Below are 26,081 nucleotides of genomic sequence, written 5' to 3'. Positions count from 1 at the left end.
AAGAGTTTGTTCGTTTGATTGTTTGTTTGTTTATTTGAACGCGCTAATCTCAGGAACTACTGGTTCAAATTGAAAAATTCTTTCTGTGTTTAATAGATCATTCATCGAGGAAGGTTTTAGGCTATAAACCATCACGCTGCGACTAATAGGAGCGATGAAACAATGGAAAATGTGGAAAAACAGGGTAGATATAAATCATAACTTATATCTTCTAACCACGCGGACGAAGTCGCGGGCAACAGCTAGTAAAGTTATAAAAGCGTGTATAGATAATCCATTAAATCCTCGTTAGAGAAGTAACATAATTTCTATAATCATTAACTCTGATTGAATCGCTTAAACGTGAACTAGAGACGAACGAAAGTCATGTGACATGAAAATGTCACCTTTTATTTGTAAGATCGTCTTTATGTCTTGAAGTAATATAATTTGTATTCAAAGGCAATGGTACCTTGAGAATGAAAATAAAAAGGCTATGGAAGATAATGATCCTGTAAAAGATAGCTTCAAGGACTTTCATAAATAACGAATAATAAGTTAATAATATTGTTTCCTTAATATATCACTTTATTTCCTGTCTGTACAATAGAGCACGGCGCTGTTTCAATTTCATCTTTTTTTTCCTAACTTTAAGAGGTTTTTTTCCGACAGTACTTTTTATGTACTTTTAAATTGATGAAATAACTTTATATTGTTTAATCTCGGCTTAACAGAGCCCAAGTTAAGTGGGAGAAACTTTTTTCGTTGTAGTCGAATGTTTTTATACTTTTTTAACAACAATTAGAAAGTACAAGGACCATGTTAACTTCAAGGATTCGTGGCTAAGTCAAACCTAGACTAGGAAGTAGATTAATTCGAGATGAAAACTATCCTATGTGTGAATCCTGGTTATAAACTATCTCGGTACCAAGTTTCGTCTGCGTTCCGTAGTTTTCGCGTGAAAAAGGATCAAACATTCATATAAACAAACCTTCGCGTTTATAATATTACATAGTAGGACAATCCAAAGTTATTTCACAAGTAACTTATTATGTTAAGTTTATACCGGATACCCGAGTGGTAAAGGTCACCACACCAAACCCACTGAGCGCAACGTGTTGCGGGATGGATCCTTTCATAGAATAAGTATTTGTGTGATCCATGACTGCTTGTTTGTGGGTATGGGTAGCTTACGTATGTGAACCCCACGTGACCCAAGAATTTAAGAATTCATTTGTATTGTTTTTTTAAAGATATAATATGTATTTAAAAAGGTGATTTAAATGACACCACATGACACGAAAAACCTTAATTTCATAACGAAGATGTGACTCCTAGTACTTCATTTCCTCTCACTTTTTCGAATAATAAAAACCTTTTTACTTGTCGACATGTAACGTCTTCTACGTCTAAGCAAACTCAGCAGTTTCATCCTCCGATGTTAAACGTACTCCCCTAAGTCAAATCGCATCATCCCTCCGCTTACACATCGGGTAGGGTGACCATGTAGGTCGGTATTCTCAGGATCATTATTTTATTAAAGAAATTGTTTTTACATATTTGATAAGCACATGAGGACGCACAGATCGTCAACTTAAAAGCGATAACAACATAAGATAAGTGAAGTGTAACATAAGTTTTAATTAGTTAATAAACAACATTTAATATGCAACAATGGAATAAGCGTAACCCATGTAGTTATGAATAAGGTTAGGTTAAGGTTAAAACTTATCCACAAAAATCCCACATCATGCTTACCCTACATAAACTAGCACGCGACTCCAGAAAAAGCGGTAAGACTTGAAAGACGTCTTGTTTGTCATACAACCGAGCACCGGGGCGCGCACGATGGAGCAGGCATACGTGCGAAATACTATTGATTTAACGATATAGAAAGTTTATAGCAAGCTACGAGTACACTAAGATGGGTAAAATAGGTGCAAGCTACAAAATCTGTCAAGGTTATGTATTGAAATTGACATCCATTGCTTTTGTTATGTTTTACCACAGCTTGTGAATCCGTATTTGATCGAGTTTGTAAGTTAAATAAGTAGATAATGACTGATAGCAATGCTTTTAATTTGGTACCTACTTCAAATCTGTTGAACTTAGGTTGAAACTTCAAAGGAAACTTTTTTGGAGATTAATGACCATGTCAAGACGTATTTCAACAATGAATAATATGATTACCGAAATACATATCTCAAACATTTCTAGAAATGATCATTACGAGACAGTTCTAAATTAACATCAAACCTATAGTTACGAAGCCATTGGAATACAATTAGTCTAGTCTATACTTTAGCTAACTATTCAACAACCCTCTACCGTGAAGTCCCCAGTTCGAGTCCCGGGCGTGTGTCTGTTAGCGAAACAATTAGCTAACAGTCGATTAATTTAACTATGTATTTAGTACCTATATGACGATCTGAGTATTGTTCTGTGTATACCTAGAGAGAGATTGAGTTGTGGACATTAAAAGTACTGTCAAATTTATGAATACTTTAATAATTGCAGAACTTTTACACAGTGCTATCTAGTTTATAACTAAGCAAAACTTGTATTTTACTTAAAATACAAGTGATAACTATTTCCAAATACATACTATTATGGATAAATTACAGTGAGACAGAATAAACGAGCGTGCGTGGGAATCGAACCCACGAACTTTGGTAAACAAGACCACTAACCACTAGGCTATTGATTTTCGCAAAAGCTATTAGACGGTCCAACATAAACAATGAATACTTATGACCTCTTAAGGCAGAGCAATAGCGATTATTAAAGCGAGAGAGCGCAGTAAAATTCAAATAGTGTCATTTCGCTCCGACAACGGTACTAGTTTCGTATTACAGTAATGACTAACTCTTAGCATTTATATTAGATCCAACCATATAAATAATACTAGTTTGCAATGATTACCATTCACAATTTGTATGGAATGCAATGAAAGTAAATGAAGTGAAAGCGGTATGTTTAGAGGAAGTCTGAGGTATTTAGTTGGTATTTAGTTGAGTAATCTTTTAAGAAAAATGCCTAAGGTAAATAATCCTTGTGTCGCAGTGTTGTAAACATTCAAATCACATGCACTAAGACTCCCAGACTCAGGATTCGTGGATCATAGGGTAAAGCTTTTGCTACGCGGGTATCAAACTTGGGACACGTCGCGCCATATATGCGCCAATTGGCGTGAGGACCTTATCCTACTTAGCTATCCGTGAAGTTATTTGTAAGGCAAATATTTACTTATAAAAAAAAGGAAATTTTCTTATAATTTACTCTTTCAGCATGTTGACCTATGCATTATGCAATGATTTTAGAGTCTGATCAATAAATCCAGTAAAGCAACCAAAGCCTACGACACACAATGGCAGTCATTCCAATAAGCATTTGCAAATTAATTGCGTCTTTTTCTATACCGAAATTAAATTAAATCTCATTCCATAATTAAAACTTTTAAAGGCTCTTCCCAACATATTAGCCACCACAAATCACATTAAAATTCACGCCGCATTCAGAAAAAAACCAATCGCGAACAAACGATTCACCCAAAATTCCCTAATTTAAATAAAACCATCTATTCCCCTCACCTACGTTTGTACGAAAAAAACGTGTTTTATTCAAACACCGTTTAATTCGTCGGTATTCCCATAAATATTGCTGTAAGATTGCAAATTAAACTTTTATACCAGTTAGGCGAAAATTCGGGCCTTCCGCCTTTTCAGGGTTCGGTATTAACGGTATCAGGTACTCTTAAAAGAAAAACTGTTTCCGTTGATCCTAGTACGTCGCCGCGTCGCGGTCGGTAGCTTGTAGGTGTCATGCTGCCTTTCTAAGGGGTGCCGAGTTAAAGAGGTCAGATAGGCAGTATCGCTCCTTGTAGAACACTGGTACTTGAATGCAGATATCCGATTACACTGGTCACTGACTACATAGTTCGAAAGAGGCTGGAATGAGAGATGTTATTGTAGTTTGAGTCATTCGATAAATGAAATAAATGTTTTGCAAATTCATTGTTTTGTAATTCGGCTATAAAAGCGTCTAATAACTGTTCAACTATCTGCCTAGGCAGATATACATTTATTAAACTACAAAGTTAAAATGTCTGCTCATGATTAAAGACCAAGGTTGGCTCCGAAACTAATGAAGCTTGTATCTTTTGAGTACAAACAGAAAACTTAAGATGTATGAAATCGAAGTATCCATCGTTAATTCTTATTTCAGCAAGAAATGCCTAATTAAATATTTAATACAATTGTACGGAACCCTATGCGTACGAGTGCGATTCGGACTTGATCAGTACTTTTTAATTATTCCAACGCACAGTCGGCGGTACATCAATGGTTACGCTTTCAGATTTACAGCGCTTTTATTAAAAAGCATTAAGGTTGATTTTTGCTTTATGTTTTACGACAAATGTGCGTTTTATTGTTTGTTGACAATTAACCAAAGTTGCAACTACGCGCCCCTCACATACTTACTCAATAGTGAAGGTTTGCATGAATGTATGGGTTTCAAATAAAAAATGACACCCGTTCACAAAACCCCACAAACCGCTCAGTTAGATAAACAGTGCTACATTTATACAGCAGCAAAACTCTCCAACAAGCAAGTAACATGAATATTCTGAAGATGCAAGTAATACTACAGACAGACAGACAATTGTTAGGAACTACCAATCTTCTGTGACTTGATGAAATTGTGTTGAACACGACTCTATGTCCAAATGGTATTCTACAAAGTTGGAATTTAAACTGGAAAGTGTAAGAATATATTGTTTGAGGATATCAACAGTAAGCAGATGTCTTTTTGTTTTGTTTTTGTTTATGTTAATCCGGGAGTTTTAGTTTCAAGTTTCTAAAGCGGATGGGTAATGTCAAGATTTTTGTTTGCGACGACAATATTTGCTCGCGGATTGAAAAGGAATGCGGGAATGGGAAGGAGATCCGTAGTGCTTTGATATGATGATACCTTAAACGGTATACGGTGTTTGTGATGCTGTACGGGTTCAAGCTATATTGGGTCGTTCATGGACTAATCCGCTTCGCTAAAATGTTTTATATTTTAGCACCTTGCGTATTCCGGAATACGCACACTTATTCATCAATGAATGTTGAATGGAGACATGTGCGTAAAGCTGTACACATGCACGTTTTGTTTCAAAATTCTTGACATATTGACTGATTTTAGGTGAGTAAATGTGAGGAGATGGATGTCCGAATGATTGGTCCCTGTGGGTCTATATAGCTACAGCCAAAGAATCGTGTAACTGAAACACGATAGAACCAACTAAGATTAAGATCAATATTTGCTAGGTATTTTCTTTCGAATCTTCTAGCTATTAGTCCTCATTAGAAATGTCTGGTGACTACACAGTAAGCGGTAGCAGTGGAACCTTTGGGGTAACTAAAGACGACTTCCTTGATTAAAAAGTAGCTTTGAATGGTTGAATGACTCACGGTTAATAAAGCTCTAAATTAAGAGACCAAACCTTTTACTTTTCGTGTCAATAGTTTTCTTATTAGATCTAGAAACCTGAAAACTTATAACTCAGTATTTAAATACATGCGTGACTTTACAATGCTGATATCATTAATTGTCACCATTGTAGCTCCACGCTGTATATTTCATCGGATAAAAGCTGTTACAAGCCAGAACATAAATACATACTTCTATGAACAAATCCACATTATAATCAACGTTACAACTCCCTGTATCCACGTAACATTTCAGATATTACTCCCAACCCTTCTCCCGAGCAAAATAAAAAAAAACCTCCCCACCAACAGCCGCGTATATTTTTTATTAAAACTACCACCGTCTAATGTCAAATGCAAAATGTTATTACGGTACGCAGTGTACGAAGATTTCAATTCCAACAAGTGGGCTGCGATATTGCCGAGCGTACACTGCCGTGCACTGTTAAGTGGTGATAGATTTTATGTTGCTTCTACTCGATAGTTTTTTTCCTTTTTATGCTCGGATAGAGAATAAATTGATTTGATTTCTTTAAGATGTTTGTTTGTTTTTCTTTGACTGTTTTTGTTACTAAGCGTAAAAGATATGTGGAAGTTGACGAATCACGCGAAATCTTGCAGTTAATAGATTTTCTACTTAATTTTTTATTTTAAATTGGTCTACTGCTAAATATTTGTGTTTGCACTGCTGTTACTTACTTTTTTTTGCGACTCAAAAGGCACACATTTTAATCGTGTTTTTGTCTTACGTTTCCATATAAGCATGTAAACAATACGAATATCCTTAAAACCACAGATAATGGCATATTAATAATATAACTATACCTACTTAGTTCTCTCAAACCATACACGAATACAAATTTCTAGTACATCTGATAACAAAGGCAATAAAATATCAAACCTAGTGCTGAAAAGCGTGGATATGAAAGGAACGTCATCTCAATTACATAAACAACACGCTTTACGTCGCTCGCAGCGCCATCTATAAAAGGTTAAACCCATCGTTAAATTGGAAGAACAATTCGCCGCAAATAACTCAGTTACGAAACGATTACAGAAATAGATTAGAATAGATTTGTACAATCAACTTTACTGCTTTTTATAAGGCGTTAAATCAAAGTTATTATAGCGCCACTTAAAATAATAAATCAATATTACATATTAGGTCGTAGTCGTCTGAGACTCTGCTTTGAATGTCGGTTATTGCTGTAATCATGTTTTTTAGATGATTTCAAAGTACTTTCCAGGATATAATCTACCTCTGTTCTAGATTTTATCAAAATCCGGTCAGTAGTTGTGGAGTGAAAAAGTAATAATATCTGTACATTCTCACATATTTTCGGGTTTATAATATAAATAGGATTTATTACTGATGGTAATTTACGACTAATGTGTTACTATTTACGATTAACCGATTAACCTACATTATTATGGTTAAATAGGATATTATGGTCGATAAATGGTAATAAAAGTAATGATTTACTCTCATTGGCTTTATATAGGCTATAAGCTTTTATTGGCTTTTATTTCTAACAAGCAAATAACGTGCCAAATAATTATACGTGTTTTAATTATAGAGAAAAAAAACTTAAAAAGGATGTTATCAAAATGTTTGCACTTGTTTTCAATGTTTTTGAATAATATTGTCCTGCATCTTCGGTATGGGCAAGTAGAAAACTTTGAACTATTCCTCTCCTTTCAGGAGATTCAGTTTTTTTTTGTTCAAAGCGATTTAAACCATTTTTGACTTCATCGTGAAGAAGACTTAATGAAACGCTTAAAATTAGTGTTGATAAGTTGCTTATTTATAGAAATTAACTATTAATTAACTAAAACAGGCCATAAGTAAACTTTATTTCAATAAAACAAAAAAAAATGAAACAAAAATATTTATTTGCCAAACGAATGAAGCCAACAGTTTTACGTGGATAAACTTTTCTTTTTTAGTTGACTAGTGTTTTTATAAATAACATTTAGCCTGTAATTTTCCCATTGCTTGTCAGAGTTTGAGCATTTATACAAGTGTTTGTACAAAATTGTCCATTTATATGCATAATAGCGTTATTAAAGAGTTCTTGACAAATGATTTCATTGAATTAGCATAAACATTATTAATTAAACATCAATAACAATTTTACTAAGAAGTGATCTACTAATTCTGTCCCACACAACACACTCATCGCTCGGGCTAAGCTAAATGCATGTCATTTGAATACCAGAGAGGTTCTCGACGCATGCGTGCGATACGAATAAATAAATTTACATGTCTTTAGCACTCCGCCTAGAGAGCCACTCAGTGTATTACACTCAATATCAGGCCGTTAATATTTTAATACTACGATAAATGTTTTCTACTTTTGCGTTTTTAAGTGAAGCTTAAATTAGTATTAAGTGTATGATTTTACCATTGAGTGTTAAATCGAAGTTTATTAAAATAACTTGATAAATAAAAATTGATGTTTTGTTTTCGTAAGATTGTTTTTTTATCTCGGTTGAGTTTGAAAATATAAAATGAAAATCAAACATTTTTATTTCAAGTAGGCCGTTTTCCAGACACTTTTAAAACTTTAGAGTATTGACTTCAAGTGCACGGTTCCAAAATGTCATTTCTATTGAGAAAAACCGGCATGAAACTCCATACATCCATTTCAGATTTCTTAAGAGTTGGTGCTAACTTTGTGAAAGCGAAACACCACTATACGTGTCCCGTTTGCCTTTATTTTACTTTAGGATCTCATAGTAAAAATACAGTGAGCTAACACTGTGAGCTAAAAACTGTGTGAAAACAGCATTCTATGTCAGATGCTAAGTGTAGGTACCTTAGTTAAGAATTGATTTACCGCGATTGGTTTCGATATTGTTTCATTTTTTCTTAAAACTGTGTATGAGTTGCACACTTTTCTTTATAATTAACATGTTTGTTTGTTTGTTACAGGACGTCATACACACAATCAGCACACCACACGGCCAAGTCCAAAGGATCGTGGTGTTCAAGAAAAACGGAGTGCAGGCCATGGTTGAATATCCTTTTCAATAGTCATAAATGCATCTTTTGCTAATTGGTTTTAAATCCTTTTTTAAAAGTTACAAGCTGGACTTTAAGCTGTCATTTCAATACTTTTTTAAGTTTTGAAATGCAACTTGTCTATTATATATCCTGTGTAGCGTCGAACCGACGACCTTAGATTCAAAAGGCCAAACTAATAATTGATTAATTTAATTCGCACGGAACTTGTAAATCAGCATTCATCAATTTAACAATTGAATTTGATGTCCTGTTACGCTTGGAGTCGGTGTTAACGAGTATGTATTGTATAGGTTGGTATCCCACACCAAGAGCGGTGTTTCAATATGGGTTTCAATATGTTTGTATTGTTGTCCTTGCGAATTAATATCTTATGTAAAAAATCTCCTACGAAACGGCTTGATCGATTTCCATGAATTGGGTAGGTCTGAGAATCGGACAACACCTTCTTGGAGATATTCTCTAGACTCTAGAATATAGATGGTAGCTGGTAAAACCGTTTTCTGGGTCAAGCTAGTTGCGAGTTTAGTAAGTTTAAAAGTAATTCTATATTATACCTGTACCTTAGTTTATTGTAACTAAACAGAATTTAGGATACTCCTAAACCACAATATCTTTGTAAAACGGTGTCATATTTCGTGATTATGATGCAGATATCTTCCACTTTTCGTATGACACCCGTGGGAGGGTATTATTCTTAAAGTACCTCTACAAAAGTACCGCTAGTACCAAATCGGTACACAGGTGCAAAGTTGCAATGTGTTAGAAAGTTTATATTATGTAAACTGCGCTATTTTATTTAATAGTCGTTGTTTCAGGTGAGATTGTGATGTTTGCTAGAAAATTTAAACCGTTGTTGGTGCGTTGGCATTTGTTTTTTTTATATGTTAGATTCTCCTTGCAAATTTTGACGCTACTGCCAGACCGAGAGGTCTCTGGTTTGATGCTAGCCTAATTACAAAATGTGATGTTTATTGATCAGATCAGTTTTATTAATACGAGTAGTTCATCAATAGCTCATAACGTGAGCATACAAACAACTTCAGCATAAATATTACTATTGATGGATTATGGATGGAAACTCAAACACCAGTATGATTGTAAAAGATTATAATTAGGAAAACGTCCGAGCACGATGTACATGAATCTCAGCGGTAAGACAAAAGGAAAGTGACAGCTAGGTCATTATTAGCTATGAACTGTTTACAAGGTTAGTTACAAAGCGTATTATGCGTGACCCATTTCACCTAATAATACCATTACTTTATTTCTATGACGTTGTGTTTACAAAGACAGTTCTAATAACTATTTATATAATTTGTTTCTTTTATCAATAAACAACCAAAACAGAAAACAAGTCAATCACAATAAATTAAAAATATCTGCGGTTTGTAAATAGAATGTGTTACAATTATAGGCAATAAAACGTATTTATTTTGAAGCACTCACTGCCGTGAAACGGAACGAACGTATTAAAATAAGAAGTCTGTATATTTTTCTGTAAAGTGCGTAAGGTCTCACTGTCAGCAGGATCTTGAGCGGGGCGATAAGCGGTTTTAAAGAACCTGAAATGTGGTTTTTGTAGTGAATACTATTTAATAAAAGTATGGTTGAGTTACGTAGACTATTCATGAAATAAATCGTATCCACTTCTGTTCCAATTAAAATATTTCTCTATTCATTTATCTCACCCTATCAAGGGGTTAAATTTACCAATATAAGACAAGAATGACCAGATGTCATTTGGTAAATTAGTTTCATGAATCTCGGGAACAAACGATTCATTGTATTTTGTTTTGGTGTAATATTAACGAAAATTAAGACTTGTGTATGTAAAGTCTTTATTTTTTAATTTAAATAAAAATCGCTATCGCTCGCAATGGGACCCCACACCAATCTCGAGCTACGCCATGGCGCCCTCATTCTACGAATCGTAAAGTTTTATATAAATAAACACATAGTTGGGATTTATACCTACTAAGCACTTGTTTAGTTGCAGACAACGATATTTTATAGTTTTACTAACTTCAGTAGCAACTACTGTAGACCGTTAGTCGGTTTCTGATAAATGACGGAGTGGTTAAGTGGATTGGATCGGTTGTATTTGGTAGTTAAGTTTGCGGGTTCGATCCTGCGTATTTTTTTAAGCCTATATATTGTGCAGTTGTACAATCATGGGTCATCCCAACCCACTATTATGGTTTGATTTAAACCTGCATGGTATAGGTAATAGGAGCTTCGCTTAAAACATTATCGAGTTAAAATTCATTTGTAATTTTTTTTAAGTACTTTCGATTTCAAAACTAAAAAGCAATCTAGAAGCTTGTTCTTTTCATCGTTGTTAAAGTTAACAATGTAATTCACAAGTACAAACATAGCATTTTTGATGTGTATGTGTGTGTGCGTATCTATGTGTGCGTGCTAGCACCGCCATGTTCTGACCTTGGTCAGTAATAAATTAGTATCCATGGACAAGGGTGGTTTTATTTGGTAGCTGACTGGCGACGAGGATGGGATATAACGCGAGTATTAACTCGGTTTAAAAAGTGACACATGTGTGGGATGACGTGGTTGTCCTTATAATTACGTTTTTTTAATTACTACTAAATAATATATTATGTATTGAGGTTCAAAGTGACGTAGTAATTAGGGAATCTATGAGGGGTTATTATTTATATCGAAAAGTAAAAAATGTGTTACAAGAAATTATTGTTTAAGGAAAGTTGTCATTTTACTTATTTTTCTTTTTTCTTTATTTAGCCCACTGTGTGCCACTATTGGGAAAAGCCTGCCCCGAAATCCTACCACGATTCTCTATTCTGGGCCACATGGAACCAGCCCACACGTGTAAACGTTTAGATCGTCCTGCCACTACTTCCTAAGCCTTACTTACTTAACTTACCTATGTATTTTACTTAGTTTGAGGAATTTTTGTGTTAATTAGTTTTGGTAACTGAATCTCTAATTTTCGAAAAAGAGTACGGAAAATGAACATCTAAAACAAAATTTAGAAGAAAATCTTTCAAATTCAGATACCTGTCCGTAAAGAAATCAATTTCAATAAACCTCTTAAAATAATGAAGTGAAATAATTATTCCTTATTACAAATGGTTCCAGTCGATTACCCTCACAATTATTCACGAACGAAATCAAAGATTCCGAATAAAACTTCACGATCGCAATGAAATATAAAAATATCATCGTTTCGAAGTATTAGCGATGACTAATCGTTCATAATGTGTGAAATATTAGTCGGCTGCGCATGACTTGTTTTGTTCCCGGGATTTTGACAGCGGGTTGAGTTTCAAAGGATTGGCAAATTGACGAGTATATTAGTAGATCTCCTCTGTAATAGAATATTTTAAATTCTGTGTAACATGCGTCATTTGACATAGTACGATTTTGAAATGTTCTAATTTTTTTGAAGACGCACAAAAATTACTTTCATATCTTACTATATCATCAAATAACTCCTCCCAATTTGAGTCGAACTAAATCCAATGGCTGAATAAAATCTACCCTCATCTTTCGTTTATGCTGTTTGGAGCTGCGGTATAAATTTCGGAGATTCGAAAGGTGGGTGGGTTTAGTCGCTAAAAGTCTGAAACTCCCTGCCTACCTACCATTAAAATCAAAGTGGAAAGATTTACTTCATGATTTCCCTTCCGGTACTAAAAAAAATGTGTAAAGACACCGTTCTACGCCGTGTTGCTCTTCTCCCTTCCGCAACAGTAATATTTTTGCTTTAAAAGCTGGTAGTAGACCCCGACTTTTGTGTTTGGTATGCCTGCGGACAATGTTTACCAAAGCCATTTAAAAATGCCGAGAAATCTTAATGGAAAGTAGTAGTTTAATTCGATTTCTGTCTTTAAGATATTTTTTGTTGTATATTTATAGTAGGTAGGTAATGATAGAGATATCTCCGCATCACCCTATAGTTGACTGGTAGAGAATGCCTCAGGCATTAAGTCCGCCAGTGTAAATAAATAAATGTGTGTAAATCTCTAGAACTTCTCTTAAATAGAGTATATTCACTGCAATCGTATAACGTTTCACTCAAATCAATTTTCAATATTCAAACATTACTACAAACTATTTTAAAATGGCGCTCGTATATTTTTGAACAATGAATAATAAGAACGTATGACTGAAATCAAAATGATTTATAATAGAAATTGTTTCGTTGCGGAAAAAAAATATTTGTAAGAGTTATTGAAAGCACGTGGGCTTTTGACGTAGCCGTCTGTTACACCGTAACGTAAGTAATGTGTGATTTTATGGTGAAAAATAATTTACATTCTAAAATGGTATAGTATTTACTATACCATTTTAGAGTTAGAGTTACATTGCGAATAATATTAAATAGTTTAATAACAAACTATTATTAGATTATGCGGAAATCTATGCCGTAGCTCTAATGTATAAAATAATAATGTTTACACTTAAAATCAAAATAATCTTTAGAGTACATAATAGCTAATAACAAAGCGAGACAAACTAATCACACTTAATGTATTAGCATTTGCAAACAATAATCTAATAAGTATTAACCAGTCAAAACACTTAGATCTTGGTAACCGAAGCTCATCAATCACCATTATAAGTAAACACACAACTATAATCCGTTTAATCAAACTAACAATTGTTTACATTCTGATTGTTTACACAGAATGTTGTAACACCAGATTATAACGACACTACTCAGAACGCGTAACATTTGTAAACAGATTGTAACAGATGTTACGAGTCGGTGTGACTGAGGAATCCCATAGGTCTACAAGGCCGCCCGTGCATCGACCCACGCACGAATGAATACCATTTTAAAGACTGCGATTAATAAAATCTGTTGGTTTTTTTTCTTCACATTGTTTAGTTATTGAAATAATACATTATGGCTGGCTGTGATAGAATTTGTTGTGTTTTTTTCTGTGGTTAGATAATTCCGCAGTGAACGTAAGAGATTTATTCTTGTAACTTTAATCCCTAAGGGTTTAAGGTATCACGAACTTATAGAAGTTTGTGACTAACGCAAGCGTTGTCGAGGACCAAAGTTATTAGATTCCTGATACTACACAACTTCATGAATCAAAGGGCCTCAAAACTATATCTAATACTAAATACAGCTTTTTCCCATTTTCCCGTCATGATTTCGAAAAGATGTTGTTGCATGACTGAATTTGAACTTACTACTTTTGACTTGACAATCTTGCGATCATACCAATAATCTATCACTGCTATAGTACTAGTGATAATTGAACTACATGAAGCGTTGTTTGGGTGTCGCCTTACTCGATAAAGGTCAATTGCAAAAGCGTTGGCGGATCCATTTAGATCACTTGCGTAGGCTGACTGTTGACGTAGTATCGAAGTACAAAGGGTGTATTGAAAGGCATTTCACCAGTACTGATTTAAAACGGTCTATATATCGAAGGATTAGCTATATTCGCGGCTTCGTCTGACTATATTATATTGGTATGCTATCCCTGTCACGGTCAAGGGGAATAAAAAAGACAAAAAAGTAAATCCTTTCTTTGGTTCAGGTTTATTCTAAAACTATATGTTGCTGGAGATTTCGTTCGCCTGGTTATAAAGGTATCAAGTAAATTGAATTAATAGTTTATAGTGCATGATTTTTTTTACCGTTTCATTACTAGCCTGCTACTATTTAGTATGTAAAACTGAAAGAATTTTGTAAGATGCAGTAGTTCCCAAGTTTAAATAAACTAACTCTCTTAAGCTTTACAATAGTAGTATGAATATGTCTTTAAAATTTGATATCTTATATATCAAATTTTGGCAGTATTTAAAAGTAATTTTTTTTTTCAAAGAAATTTAAGTTTATGATTGTAGATTCTCTAAAATCGCGATTAAATCGAACCGCGGTGAAACTTTCAAAACGGCAAACATAAAATCGTTAATAAAAATTAACTGTAAGCTATAAAAACTTCTCGAAAGCATCAGAATTATAAAGTAATCGGAACAGTTGTCATAAAATCTTTGTTTAATTACACTTTCGTCATTTTTTTTCAAAGAGACTTTTATTCAAATTAGTTCAGAGTTTTGTCCAAATCGGAATATAAGTAGGGACGTCTGTGAATCCGAGTGGCGGGCCTAAGTGACACGAGAACAGCGGGAATGGTGAAATACTAAAATTTGTGACGATGCTGAAATATCATAATTTTTTTTTTTTTTTCTGAACTAAAGCAGTAGGTACATAAGTATTGTTATTTAGCTGTCCCGGTAAACGTTATTATTCTATACAAGTGGGTAACTAGAGAATGAACAGAAAGCGAGCCGTCTCGGATAAGTTCAATTACGTACACCGTGACACGAAAATTTTATACATGACATATTTTTATACACAATGATAATATTTTGAATCGACCTAACACTTACGTGCATGAAAAAAAAGTTTATTTTGCTTCACTCTATTTCAATTGTAAGTTTTCATGTCAAAATGAACCCAATTTACGCTTTCTGTTATAACCAATTGTGCTATGTATAGGAAGATAAGATAAGATACGACCATAATTATCAGAACCAAGGTTTAAACTAAGTTCATCTTCATGAAACTGGATCATTAATGGAGTTCTCCGTGCCAATCGGGTTAATCGGCTGAAGCTATACCAACGGTTAAGTTATTTACTCAGGTCATTACTTAACGGCTATGATCGACGAACTATAGCACTTGTCTCGTTAAAGGGTCAGACATGTTTGAACTATGGAATTGCAATATGGGTTACAATTTGACAGTAATGAGAGTTTTACTCATAGGCAGTAGGTATAGGATAAGTTTACGTATTCAGAATGTCTTTTTTTATTTTATACTGTAAATTATTTATAGGTTTTTAATTGGTTAATTAATGAAATGAATGTGTTGTCAAATCAATTGTGATAGCCGAGTGCTAAAGGTCACCATTTCGATCCCCTCGTGTGGGATTTGTGTGATCCACGAATGCTTGTCCCAAGTCTGGGTGTCTGTTTGCATAATATATGACTTTATTTGGGAAACCCCTGCGACACAAGGATTAAATTACAAATATAACGCGGGAGTCGTCCATCAAAAATGAAAAAAAAAACATTATTAATCTAATAGGCATCAAGATTTCCAATGAATCATGAGATTTGCTTGCTTTAAAGATTCAATTCTTAGTGCGGGAGTCGTTTAAAAATGTTTGACAACTGTATAAAATACTACGAAGTCATAAAATTATTGAAGATATCACAATTTCCGCGACATCCTATCACTATGTCACCTCCTTATCTATATTACATGGAATGGCATCCGCTCCACTGGAGACATTTGAATAATACCGATGTCTACAGACTTAATCGGTCAATAACATTATGACGAACCTAATCCGATCTCGTTTTATCGTCAAACTTTCTTACTTTGTTTGATGGACAGAAAGACTGTTTTTAAAGTTCCTTTAATTCAGATGTGTTTGAAGAAAGCTTGTTTAAATAAGTTTATATGTGCTGTTTCTATGCTTGTAATAGTAAGTCGACATGGGACCCCGGTTTTTCGTAATTTGTTTTAATTTTTTTGCTTATAATATTAATAATTTTGAGTAAGAATCGAAGTGTTTTGCTGGCAATCAAATATTATCCAGTTAGGTATAGCCTTTTTGAAGAATATTTAAGATATTTACCTCGAAAAATACTTCAAAATAATCACTGTATTTGTAGTTATGATAGTAAATAAAAAGCAGTGACCATCAAGTTAAAATATTCATTTATGGTAATCTGAAACCGTATGTACATTCGTTGTAATGATAAATGCTGATTTGCAAGTCCGTAACTAATTTTGAATTATTTGTTTGTTTTAATACTTACAAGATTTATCTCTGCACGTGCGAAGATATGGTTAATATAGTTTTTTTATGTATTTAAGTTATGTTTGATTATTAATTGTTTGTCTATTCTCAAGTTATTCTATTTTAAAATAATTGACAATTTCATATCAATTTCGCATACTAGTGTAGACGAAATATGTATGTTAAGTGTTTTTGGCGAACTGGTCATTCGGGGCTTTAAATAAAAATAAGACTGTCAAAGAACCAAGCAGTGAGACATTTTAGGCTAGTTATACATTAAAAGTTTAAATTAATTTTCATTCATGAAAGCATTTTTCACAAAAGGCGTACCTACTATGTTTTTTCTAATATCACTATGTATATGTACAAATGTTTCCTTAACTCCTGGCCACAAGTTTGAAAGCGTGGAGTCTGCGACGCGAGCGAAGGAGGCGCTACACGGCTGCGACATATACTCCGGGTGCTGCACACTCAAAATCGAGTTCGCAAAGGTATGTACACAATACTTACTTTCTTTTAAAATATTATTTATGTATATGTGAGCCTACCACTACGTCTTGAAATAATATTATTTCAGTTGTGAGAGCCTGGTTGTGCGAGAGTAGCGTCTCTTTTCAATAGCAGGTTTGAAACGTGGTGTTTGGGTTTCTGGTTGTGTTTAATAGAACAAAAATCTAGTATGTACCAGTTTTATGTTTATTAGGCCAGTTGCCATTTTTCACATTTTATTTTTAATTTCACGATTGGTAAATTCGGGATAGTGAAGATCTTTCAAGCTTTAATTAAACCGATTTAAATAACAATGGAATCGAGTAGTTAATATTGCTTTGAAAATCTCAAATAAATAAACTGATAGTAATATACACGTAACTAGAATAAAAATATATGCAATACTTCATTGCTTCCATAATATTTATTTTAATTGAGCAGTTTATTACACATAGACCCTGTTGGACACAGCAAGGTTTAGGAAAGAGGATCGCTGAAACAAAAGACGAATCTAAATTCTTCACAACATTGAAAAATAAGGCAGCTTACACACGACACGGCTCTCGATCGGTCAGTAACTCTACACGGCGACGCTAAGTGACCTCTCAGGAGCTCGGCGTTTGCTTAAGCGTTGTGTTACCGTCACTCATAGCGGGGGCTGGCGTGCCACGGTATCCTCCGTCGTCATCCTGTAGAGACAATTCTTTGATGGTATGATTTATGTAGGTGGGTGATTCTGTGGAAGAAATATCAAGGCATGTTAAGGGAAAATCATTGTTAATAAAATTAGAAAAATAACCCCGACAAAAAGAAATTGATCCCCCTTACTTTTAGATGGCTTGAACGGTTTTTGACAAACATGTCTAAGAACACTTGCATATTATCAATTCATCTTTAAAACGAAACAAAATAAATTTAAATATTTCATTCCATTCGGGATCTACGATGCTACATGCAGATAGACAGATACGTCAAACTTATAACAGCCCTCTTTTTGCGTCGGAGGTCCATAACTTTAATTTAGTACTAAAGCTGACACAAAAATTAAAATATTAATTTTCGATGAGAGGGACCAATGGCAAAATAGACGATATTATTAAACTTGTTGAAAATACATAAATAAAAATAGCTCAGAACAGGCTATGGGTTGGTCAATAAAATTAGATTATCGTCATAAAAAAAGATGGGTATTTAAGTTATTTTCATATCATAATGTGATTTTTACCTCTTCAATAAACAAACAATAAAATATGGATTTTCTTGCTGGCTCTTCTCCATACTAATGAAATTTTGATAACGGCCTACTTGGAATACCAACTTCTAACTTTGATTTTGAACTTATTTGAACATTAAAATCCGTCAATACGTTAATTGCACTAAATATATAAAATATCAATACAAAATTAACACCGCACATTCAAATAATGCTTGGTAACAATTAAAAACAATCAGCCACTATGCAGCTCGTTGAGCTGAAGCAAGCGACATAAAAGCACAAAAGTAACGGTGCTCCGGCAAATTTTGCTTGCCCGCCACTTCCTTTGTGAGGGAAAATTGAGCTAGAATAAAAAATGGCTGCTGCACCGCTCGGACCGCCGCGCCGGCTGCTTGCTTCGACTAACCACGAATTACATAGGATAGGTATGCTTTGTGAAACTGAGAATTGTCTACACTATCTCCCGAAGGTATGACAATTGATTAAGACGTAATGCAACGGTTTTCTGACGCGTATTTACCGGAATCGCCTGACCAGTTTTTGACCCAACCGGATTTCGTTATGATAATGCTACTTCGATAGATACGCGTGATTAAATACTTGCACCTTCCTTGAATCCTTTAATAATAATTCATCCTCTTGATAGTTACTTTAAAAAACTATTTTTCTCTTCGAACTAATGATAGACATAATATATATATGCTCCTGGAGCTCAAAAAGTCAGGTTATCTCCATCTTCAGTGTATAACAGGAAGAGTTAATTACATCCTCAGTGTTCTGCTGTGCTCTTCTGCAAAAATAATCTAGCTTTATACATCTTTATTGTTGAAGCTTTTACAAATCAACTTGTATATAAAACTTTAATAATTTCGCCTTCAAAATTAACACAGGCAGGCAATTGCTTCCTGCTTTCATAATATCATCTATAATGGAAGTCTTGTATGGATTGTCCAAATTGATTAAACTTGATGGTCAACCTATCGCAACGTTACGTAGACGCTTCATTTGAGGACATTGTTCGAAACTTTTTATACGAATTCGTTTCTACCCTCGAATGAAAAGGATAAATTATCTTCTATGTTACCGTGTCCCTTTTTAACTTTTAGGTTTGAAATAATACCTAGTTGATTAATTTTGGCTGTGTTGTATTGTTGTAGTACAGTCGACACATTTTATTTAAAAATGTAGGCTTATCAGGCCTATCAGACATTCCGAATATTTGTTTTACCCGAGTTCAAAAGTAACTAGGGCATTTTAGCGATGAGCATTTCGTTTCTGATAATCGCAATATCTAAGCACAATACTAGCTCCCCTTCCGGGCAAAAAATCTGAAACAATTTTTCTCTGCATCCATGTTTTTTAATCAACACGAGAGTCTCAGTCAGGTATAACCTTTAAAAACAAAACTGAATCTCTATACGAAACAATGTCCAAACGAAACACAATACAATCCTATTTAGCAATTCGCAAAAATGAAGATCTCGACAGTTCCCGACACGCAGTGTCCGGCGATCCAATAAAAAAGTCGTTCCATTTCGAATTTCGAACGCGAGCGAGCTATTTGCTTGACAACCGTCGCACTGTTTGGACGTGTGTCGCGATCGTCTACATTTTAAAGAATCGGAATTTTCCGTTAAATTTTGTATATTTTAAATTGGAATCTCTTTGCGTAACACTTTACGGTAGACAGTTTTATTTCGTTCGGTTTATTTGTGTGACATTTGTTTTTAAATGCATTCCCTTTTGACTACTTTGTTTTTTATGTTAAGTTTATACCTTTAAAAGAAACATTATCAACTTTTACTATTACACCAGTGCAGTCTTATTGCTGTTAAGTTTTAACTATATTTTAATTTTTAACACGAAATTAAGTAAATAATTAAGAAATTAGAAATGAAACCAGTCAAGTTTGTCACGGCTTATGACATTCAGCCTAGTTATGTATGGAAAGACAGACAGCGGCCCCTCAGTAATAGGGTTCCGATTTTACCCTTCGCGTACGGAACCCTAAAAATTCCGTCCCTACATAAACCTTCAACAAAGGAACTCAAAACATCCTTAAATCATTATTTTCAAACGACAATAAAATTTTAATCTTTTATTCAGTCTTGAAAACATTAATTTATCACAATTCACACTTTTTTTAAATAAGGTTATAATCCATGTCATTCTTTTCAGTAATATTTGGATATTGTACCTTTTGTATTTACATGGGTCTATAGTCTAACGATGAGATGACGTAATTTTTTGTTACGTCACGCAATACATTAATCATTTTGTGATGTACACCTGAATGAATGTAGGTGACAATAGAGTGACTATGGGTAGTTGGGACTTGGCCTTTTTATGTTAGATATTGTTAAGTTGGTATTTAGGTAAGGTAAGGGGGTGTTTTCCAAAGGGTTTCTCACAAAAACTATTGTAAATATTCGATTCTCGGCTGGTGTTCTATTCTTTAAATTTGACAGCAAAAAATATAGGAAAGCTAAGGCTAAAGGATTAAGTTGATGAGGTATAATAACGTTACTTCTTACTTTTGTTATTTGCTTTTAGCAATAAATATTTTTCTTTGAACTAATTTATCGTTTGCCTTTTAAGTTATAAATAACATTATTTCCTAAGTGTATCGCACAAGTTTTCCAATCACTTTCAAACAGTACCATTAAAGTCAGAATGTTCCGAAGTCCAAAGTTTTCGCGTTGCCTAACCTGTTGTAACAAGTCGCTAAAAGCTCTCGCGTCAAGGGCTTGTAAGGAGTCTCGTTCCTGGAAAATAGGGTTGCCACTTGCGGGAAACCGTTACGAATAAAGTTTGCTTGGATTTTTCGCTTTTGGCGGCGGTAGTTTTAAGTGTTTCTGGCTAGTTTGTGAAAATATTCGAGATTTTCAGAAATGTTTCAAATAGCAAAAATACTTTGTTTCCATTGAAAAGTGTGTAAAATCCACTTGCAGAAATTGTGTGCACCCAATTTCTGTTTTTCGTTTTTGTAAAAATGTATAGATGTTTGACACACAAAAGAGGTGCCCTTTATTTACAGCGATTTCTAATAATTTCTATAATTCATAAGCTAAACTTTTTACATGAAGTTATAGCGTATACAATTGTAACTAACATTTCCTCTTTTAAAAGCAATTTAATTTATTCTCATGCAAATTCACAACAAGCTGAGTCACTTACACAAAACGCTCACGTGCCACCCCTAACAATTTGACCCTTACAAATGATCGATCTTTGGTTCCGTACACAACATAATAGGGCACAAAGCATCACTAAACGTTCTATTATAACGACAACCCTCTATTAGGGGCGGCATGAGGCTTTTTAGGTATTCCGTATAACAAGATGATATTGTTGTTCAGTTATAGATGGCTGCACAGCAATAAGATACAGTATAAGTGACTTTATAACTGAAGCAGTAGAGTTCTTTTTTGTTTGTGTTGTTTTATCGTGTGAAATGATTGAAGCAAAGACACTTAAATAAAATCTAAATAAAAACAAGTGCCTTTAGTTACGAATCCGACGCGTTGACTTCCCGTGACAAAAGAACAATCGAATATCTAGAAATATATCAACTTCGTCAACTCCATCATAAAAAAACATTTTTTGTCAAATATAACTTAACGAAACATTATTAACTAACGTAAAGTTAGGTTAGTATAAAAAATAGTTGCCATTATTTTTCACAAAGTCTTTTTCGTACAAGCAATTCTTGATATCAGCGTGTTCAACCGTACAAGCAAACTCTTCATGTTGTCATTAATGATATAGATATTACCTAATCAAACATATAACTGAAACACCTACTAATTTGAACAACGTAAAAAAGAGTGAAAAGCCAGTAGAGATAAATGGATAACATTTTAAAACGTGGAAAAGAGGGTAGAACGAAAAACTCGAGTATTTAACATCCGATTAGGTCGAAATAAAAAAACAGCTGACCGGGACATGTGAGCGGGCGATTTATTTAGGGTCCCGCTAACGTGAGGACCCTTTAATTACAATAGAATTTGTCGACAGTTTTATTTGAAAGGTCGTAGAAATGCGAGCGTTAAAGAATTTTAATTATGAATTATAAATGGGTTGAAATGAAATAACGTGGAAATGACTTTAATGAAATGTTGATTTTCGTGAAGCGAATTCATAATTATTTTATTATTCTTTTTATTTAATATTTTAACGGTTTGTTAGCGTTTCTTTCGAATCACTACACGATTGCAAGGGACCTCTTCTGTTGTGTTTAAAACTATTCTGACATGAAGAAAGCTATTTTTTTTTGTTTAGTAATCAAATCTTATTGATTTTTTAGACTCGAAAACATTGGTTTTGAATGTTTACTATATACTCGTATATGTTATGTATTTTCTCGGAGAGTATAGTTTCCTGTTAGTAATTGGCACCGCATGTCACAGACACTCTTCCTTATCGTATTTTGTTACCGGCAGATGTTGAATGCATGCTATTATATTATAGGTTAACATGATGTACCTTTATCTATTAACTCATAAAAAAATCAGACAAGAAATATAATAAAAACAAAGAAATAACCTTCAAGTTTGTCGGACATTACAAAAACTTTGTCGTTATTGAAGATTTAAGGTCATTCTATAAAATATAATAAATATCTCTGTCGAATAAAATACAATTTCCATATCAAAATACAATTACTTAAACCAAAACACGTTTAAATTCAATTTAAAGTGTACGGAACCGCAGCTTACCGAAGTATATTTGCACATTTCTCATTCCCTACAAATGGGGTATGCAAGTTACATGTTAAAATTCTAAATGAACTCCAAAATGTTGCCGACCTCTGCATACGAATAAGTTGTTTCTGTGTTTGCTCGCATTTTTAAAGGAAAATATGTTTGTTGGTTACCTACATTTTAAGTTTTATTTCACTTTTTAATTCATGAACAGGTGACGTAGCTTAAATATTTTTGTGAATGTTTGGTTTTTTGGTTGATGTATTAAAGTTTTAATAATTGGTTAGCTATTTTGTAATTTTCTTTTAAAGTTAATTAATGAAAATCCCTCATATATGAAGCTTGTGTTACTTTACGTTTAATGAGCTACAATCTTAGTCATTTACGTATACATTTTTTGTTCAGTACACGTCTGTCCTTTTAGAGAATAGGGGTGGATGGCTCCTGGTATCACATCTTAGATAATAGTTTCCAATAAGACCTGTGCATGTTGGACCTGTGTTCCCCTGTAAGTCTTTCAAAAGAACCGGGTTTCTACCTTGAAGTAATCCTGTGAATTGAAAGAAAATACACCATTAATTACCTTAGTTGAATTATTTAACGTAGCCAAAACTTATTAACCAAAATAATTACTGGCTAAAAGAATCTACCCAATTATAATACGAAGTATTCTAGGTATTTGCTAATGAAATAAGTTTATCGTAGGCCTACCTCACAATACATAATCAAATTGGGATTTATAAACATCGCACTTGGAATTTGAAATGTTTGTATAAATTTAAATATATTAGAAGAATGTGGGAAAGTAATTGGGGTTCACGGGTCATTATTTTATTTATTATTACCCCAAATATTCGGGGTTGCTTTAAAAATAATTTTACTTTTCACACTTCTGCTTGGTACAAGACGATTAAAAGAAATATTAAACGGTTTATATGAATTATCGGATTTCTGTTGAGTTAAACGAAATTACTTATTTAGTACTAGCAACAGAAAGTTTAATTGGAGAGTTGTAAAAAACAATAATAATCGAATTTAAGGACAATTAACTTGATGAATAACCAATTTTTTAAGAAAAACTTCATTCGGCGCGACCAGGGGTAACTGGACGACAATGCCACGGAAGTCCGTTAATATGGCGTCACATTTCTGTACCATCCGGTTTTCCTTTGCAAATTTGTTTTACTTTAACCTAATCACCCTACGGAACTCTTGGTAACGCAACTTTGAGTCGTTACTATTACCAGTTTTTATTTTACATGATATTTCAGTATTTATATTATCAAATAATAATCAATGCTAATAATTTCCGCTACTACCCTTGCGTACATTATACAAAAAGCCACCATTATAAAATTTCCTCAACCAGCTTTCGCGACACTTTTTCAAAACGCGTAATTCTCCCCTTTACCCCAAACAGAAACACAAAGACCTCGGTATCACAGACCGCGCACGTCTAAGTGAGACAATCTCTCCTCTTCCTCGAGAGCTATTTAACACTCAAGCGATGGTAGCACGGGAAATGGCGGTGTCTACATGTACACGTTATTACACGCTCTCAGACTTGGTTCGCAAAGACTGTGATTAAAAATTCGAAGACGGCATTTAAGAAGGTAGTTTTTTTATACATGTAGCTACAGGGTTTTTTGGTAGAGGATCACTATTGGGTATTAAATATTTAAATGTTAATAGATTGTCGAATAACGTAACTAATAGGCTCGAAAATTGAGATAGATCTAAAAGAAAGAACAAGTAACAGCAGATGGAAAAGTCGAAAGTGACAACATACAACAACATATAAGGTAAAACAGATAGCGCAGGGTGATGAACATCGAAAACGCTACACCGTTAAGTGCACGCACTTATATATGATACTGGCTGTAAGTGGAAAATTGATGAAACAAAATTAGAACGAATACTATCAAACATGCATACATACATATTGATGACTTCTCCTTTCGCGGGTCTGCTGGCAGAAATTTCTTAAGAAATAAGCAGTACCCTTGTACATCATTTATATTTATGTTATATTACTTTTAAGACCTCTTGTGAGTGTACATAAATTATTAAATAAAATAAAATACATTTGCGAGAGAAGTCAAGCTTAAAAAAACTGTGAAAAATAACTTGACCAACTTAAACTTTAAAGTTGACAACTTGAATATTGATTTTCGTTATACAATTATCACAAGGCAAAACTTTAACATAAAAATATCAGTTGCCACAGCACATCAAATAATTGATGTCATCAACAAATTAGCTTCGTATCGTAAATAACAATGTCGCATTGCGTCTCGCGGTTGTCACGCTATGTGAAACATGAAACAATAAAAGCCGGTTCGATTCCCGTGCGTAACCAGCGAACCAAGGTTTCTATAGTCTGCCAAGTTATCATTGTTAGGCCATTAAAGTAGCGGTGAATTATCGCTTGAATGATTTTTGTTTTCTAAGTCTTGTTTCGTAATTGTTTTAAATACATAGTTTATTTAGCCGTGGTATAAGGTCATCATGGAAACCACTGCGCGCGTGTGACCAACAAGCATATACATATTTTTTTATCTTAAGGCCTCCTAAAATTAAATGACTTGTGACAGCTTTTTTCCTAAAAAGTAACGACTCACAAACGAAATTAATTATTTTGTGTTGCGGTAGTTTTACAAACATTCACATCACAAGCAAAAATGTTATGTGAATGAAAAGGCTTGTTCAAGACGACAATAACGCGGTTGCAAGAACTCTTTGTCAGACCATCTGACATGATAAGCGGTTTAACATTATTGGACCGCGGTTTTAGTGGCCCAAAGTAAAAAGGGTTGGTGGCGGAGTACGCCAAAAGACGCAATATATTGGAATAGCTTGCATCGCGATATAAAACGACCCTGTAACGTTGGGTACGAGTGTTGCGGCCTTTAGGGTTCAACGAAACATCCTACCAATATTATACACGCGAAAGTTTGTAAGTAAGGATGTAGAGATGTTTGCTATTCTTTGACGCACAAAAACCGCTGACCGGATTTAGACGCAACTTGTTATGCGGATAGTTTATAACCTGGATAGACACTGAATATTCTGATTTTATGTTCCCGTGCAGTCATTTTCAATTTGTAGCAGGCAGGCTTCCAGGCAACAACTTTTAACTTTTTTTGCTTCAAACAAATGTGTATAAAGAATACAGGTTTAGAGTCAGAAGAAATAAGTAGCTTATAAATATAAAAGAAATCTATACATTTTTTTTTCGATGCAATGTATCTTCATCTTAAGCATTAACTTATTGTTTCAACCGTGAATGTCCACAGTACACTTTAAAAATAATGGGAATTTTTACAATTGTATTAATTGTAAAAATTTAATATCTTGCATATAAGCGAAATACAG

General features: G+C 33.9%; 1 protein-coding gene across 5 annotated transcripts in view; it reads left to right on the top strand.

Moving 5' to 3' along the window:
* LOC113505570 (heterogeneous nuclear ribonucleoprotein L) overlaps window positions 1–26,081 on the top strand; it is a 396,434-nt gene that overhangs the window by 324,894 nt on the left and 45,459 nt on the right. For all 5 annotated transcript variants that reach the window (XM_026888355.1, XM_026888354.1, XM_026888353.1 and 2 more), the window contains exons 3-4: window positions 8,392–8,477; window positions 16,693–16,789. In XM_026888355.1, the coding sequence (XP_026744156.1) occupies window positions 8,392–8,477; window positions 16,693–16,789 (183 nt within the window). The remainder of the gene's footprint in view (window positions 1–8,391; window positions 8,478–16,692; window positions 16,790–26,081) is intronic.

The sequence above is a fragment of the Trichoplusia ni genome, chromosome 26, assembly GCF_003590095.1.
Source record: "Trichoplusia ni isolate ovarian cell line Hi5 chromosome 26, tn1, whole genome shotgun sequence".
Lineage (NCBI taxonomy): Eukaryota > Metazoa > Arthropoda > Insecta > Lepidoptera > Noctuidae > Trichoplusia > Trichoplusia ni.
This window is presented reverse-complemented; position numbering and strand designations above follow the sequence as displayed.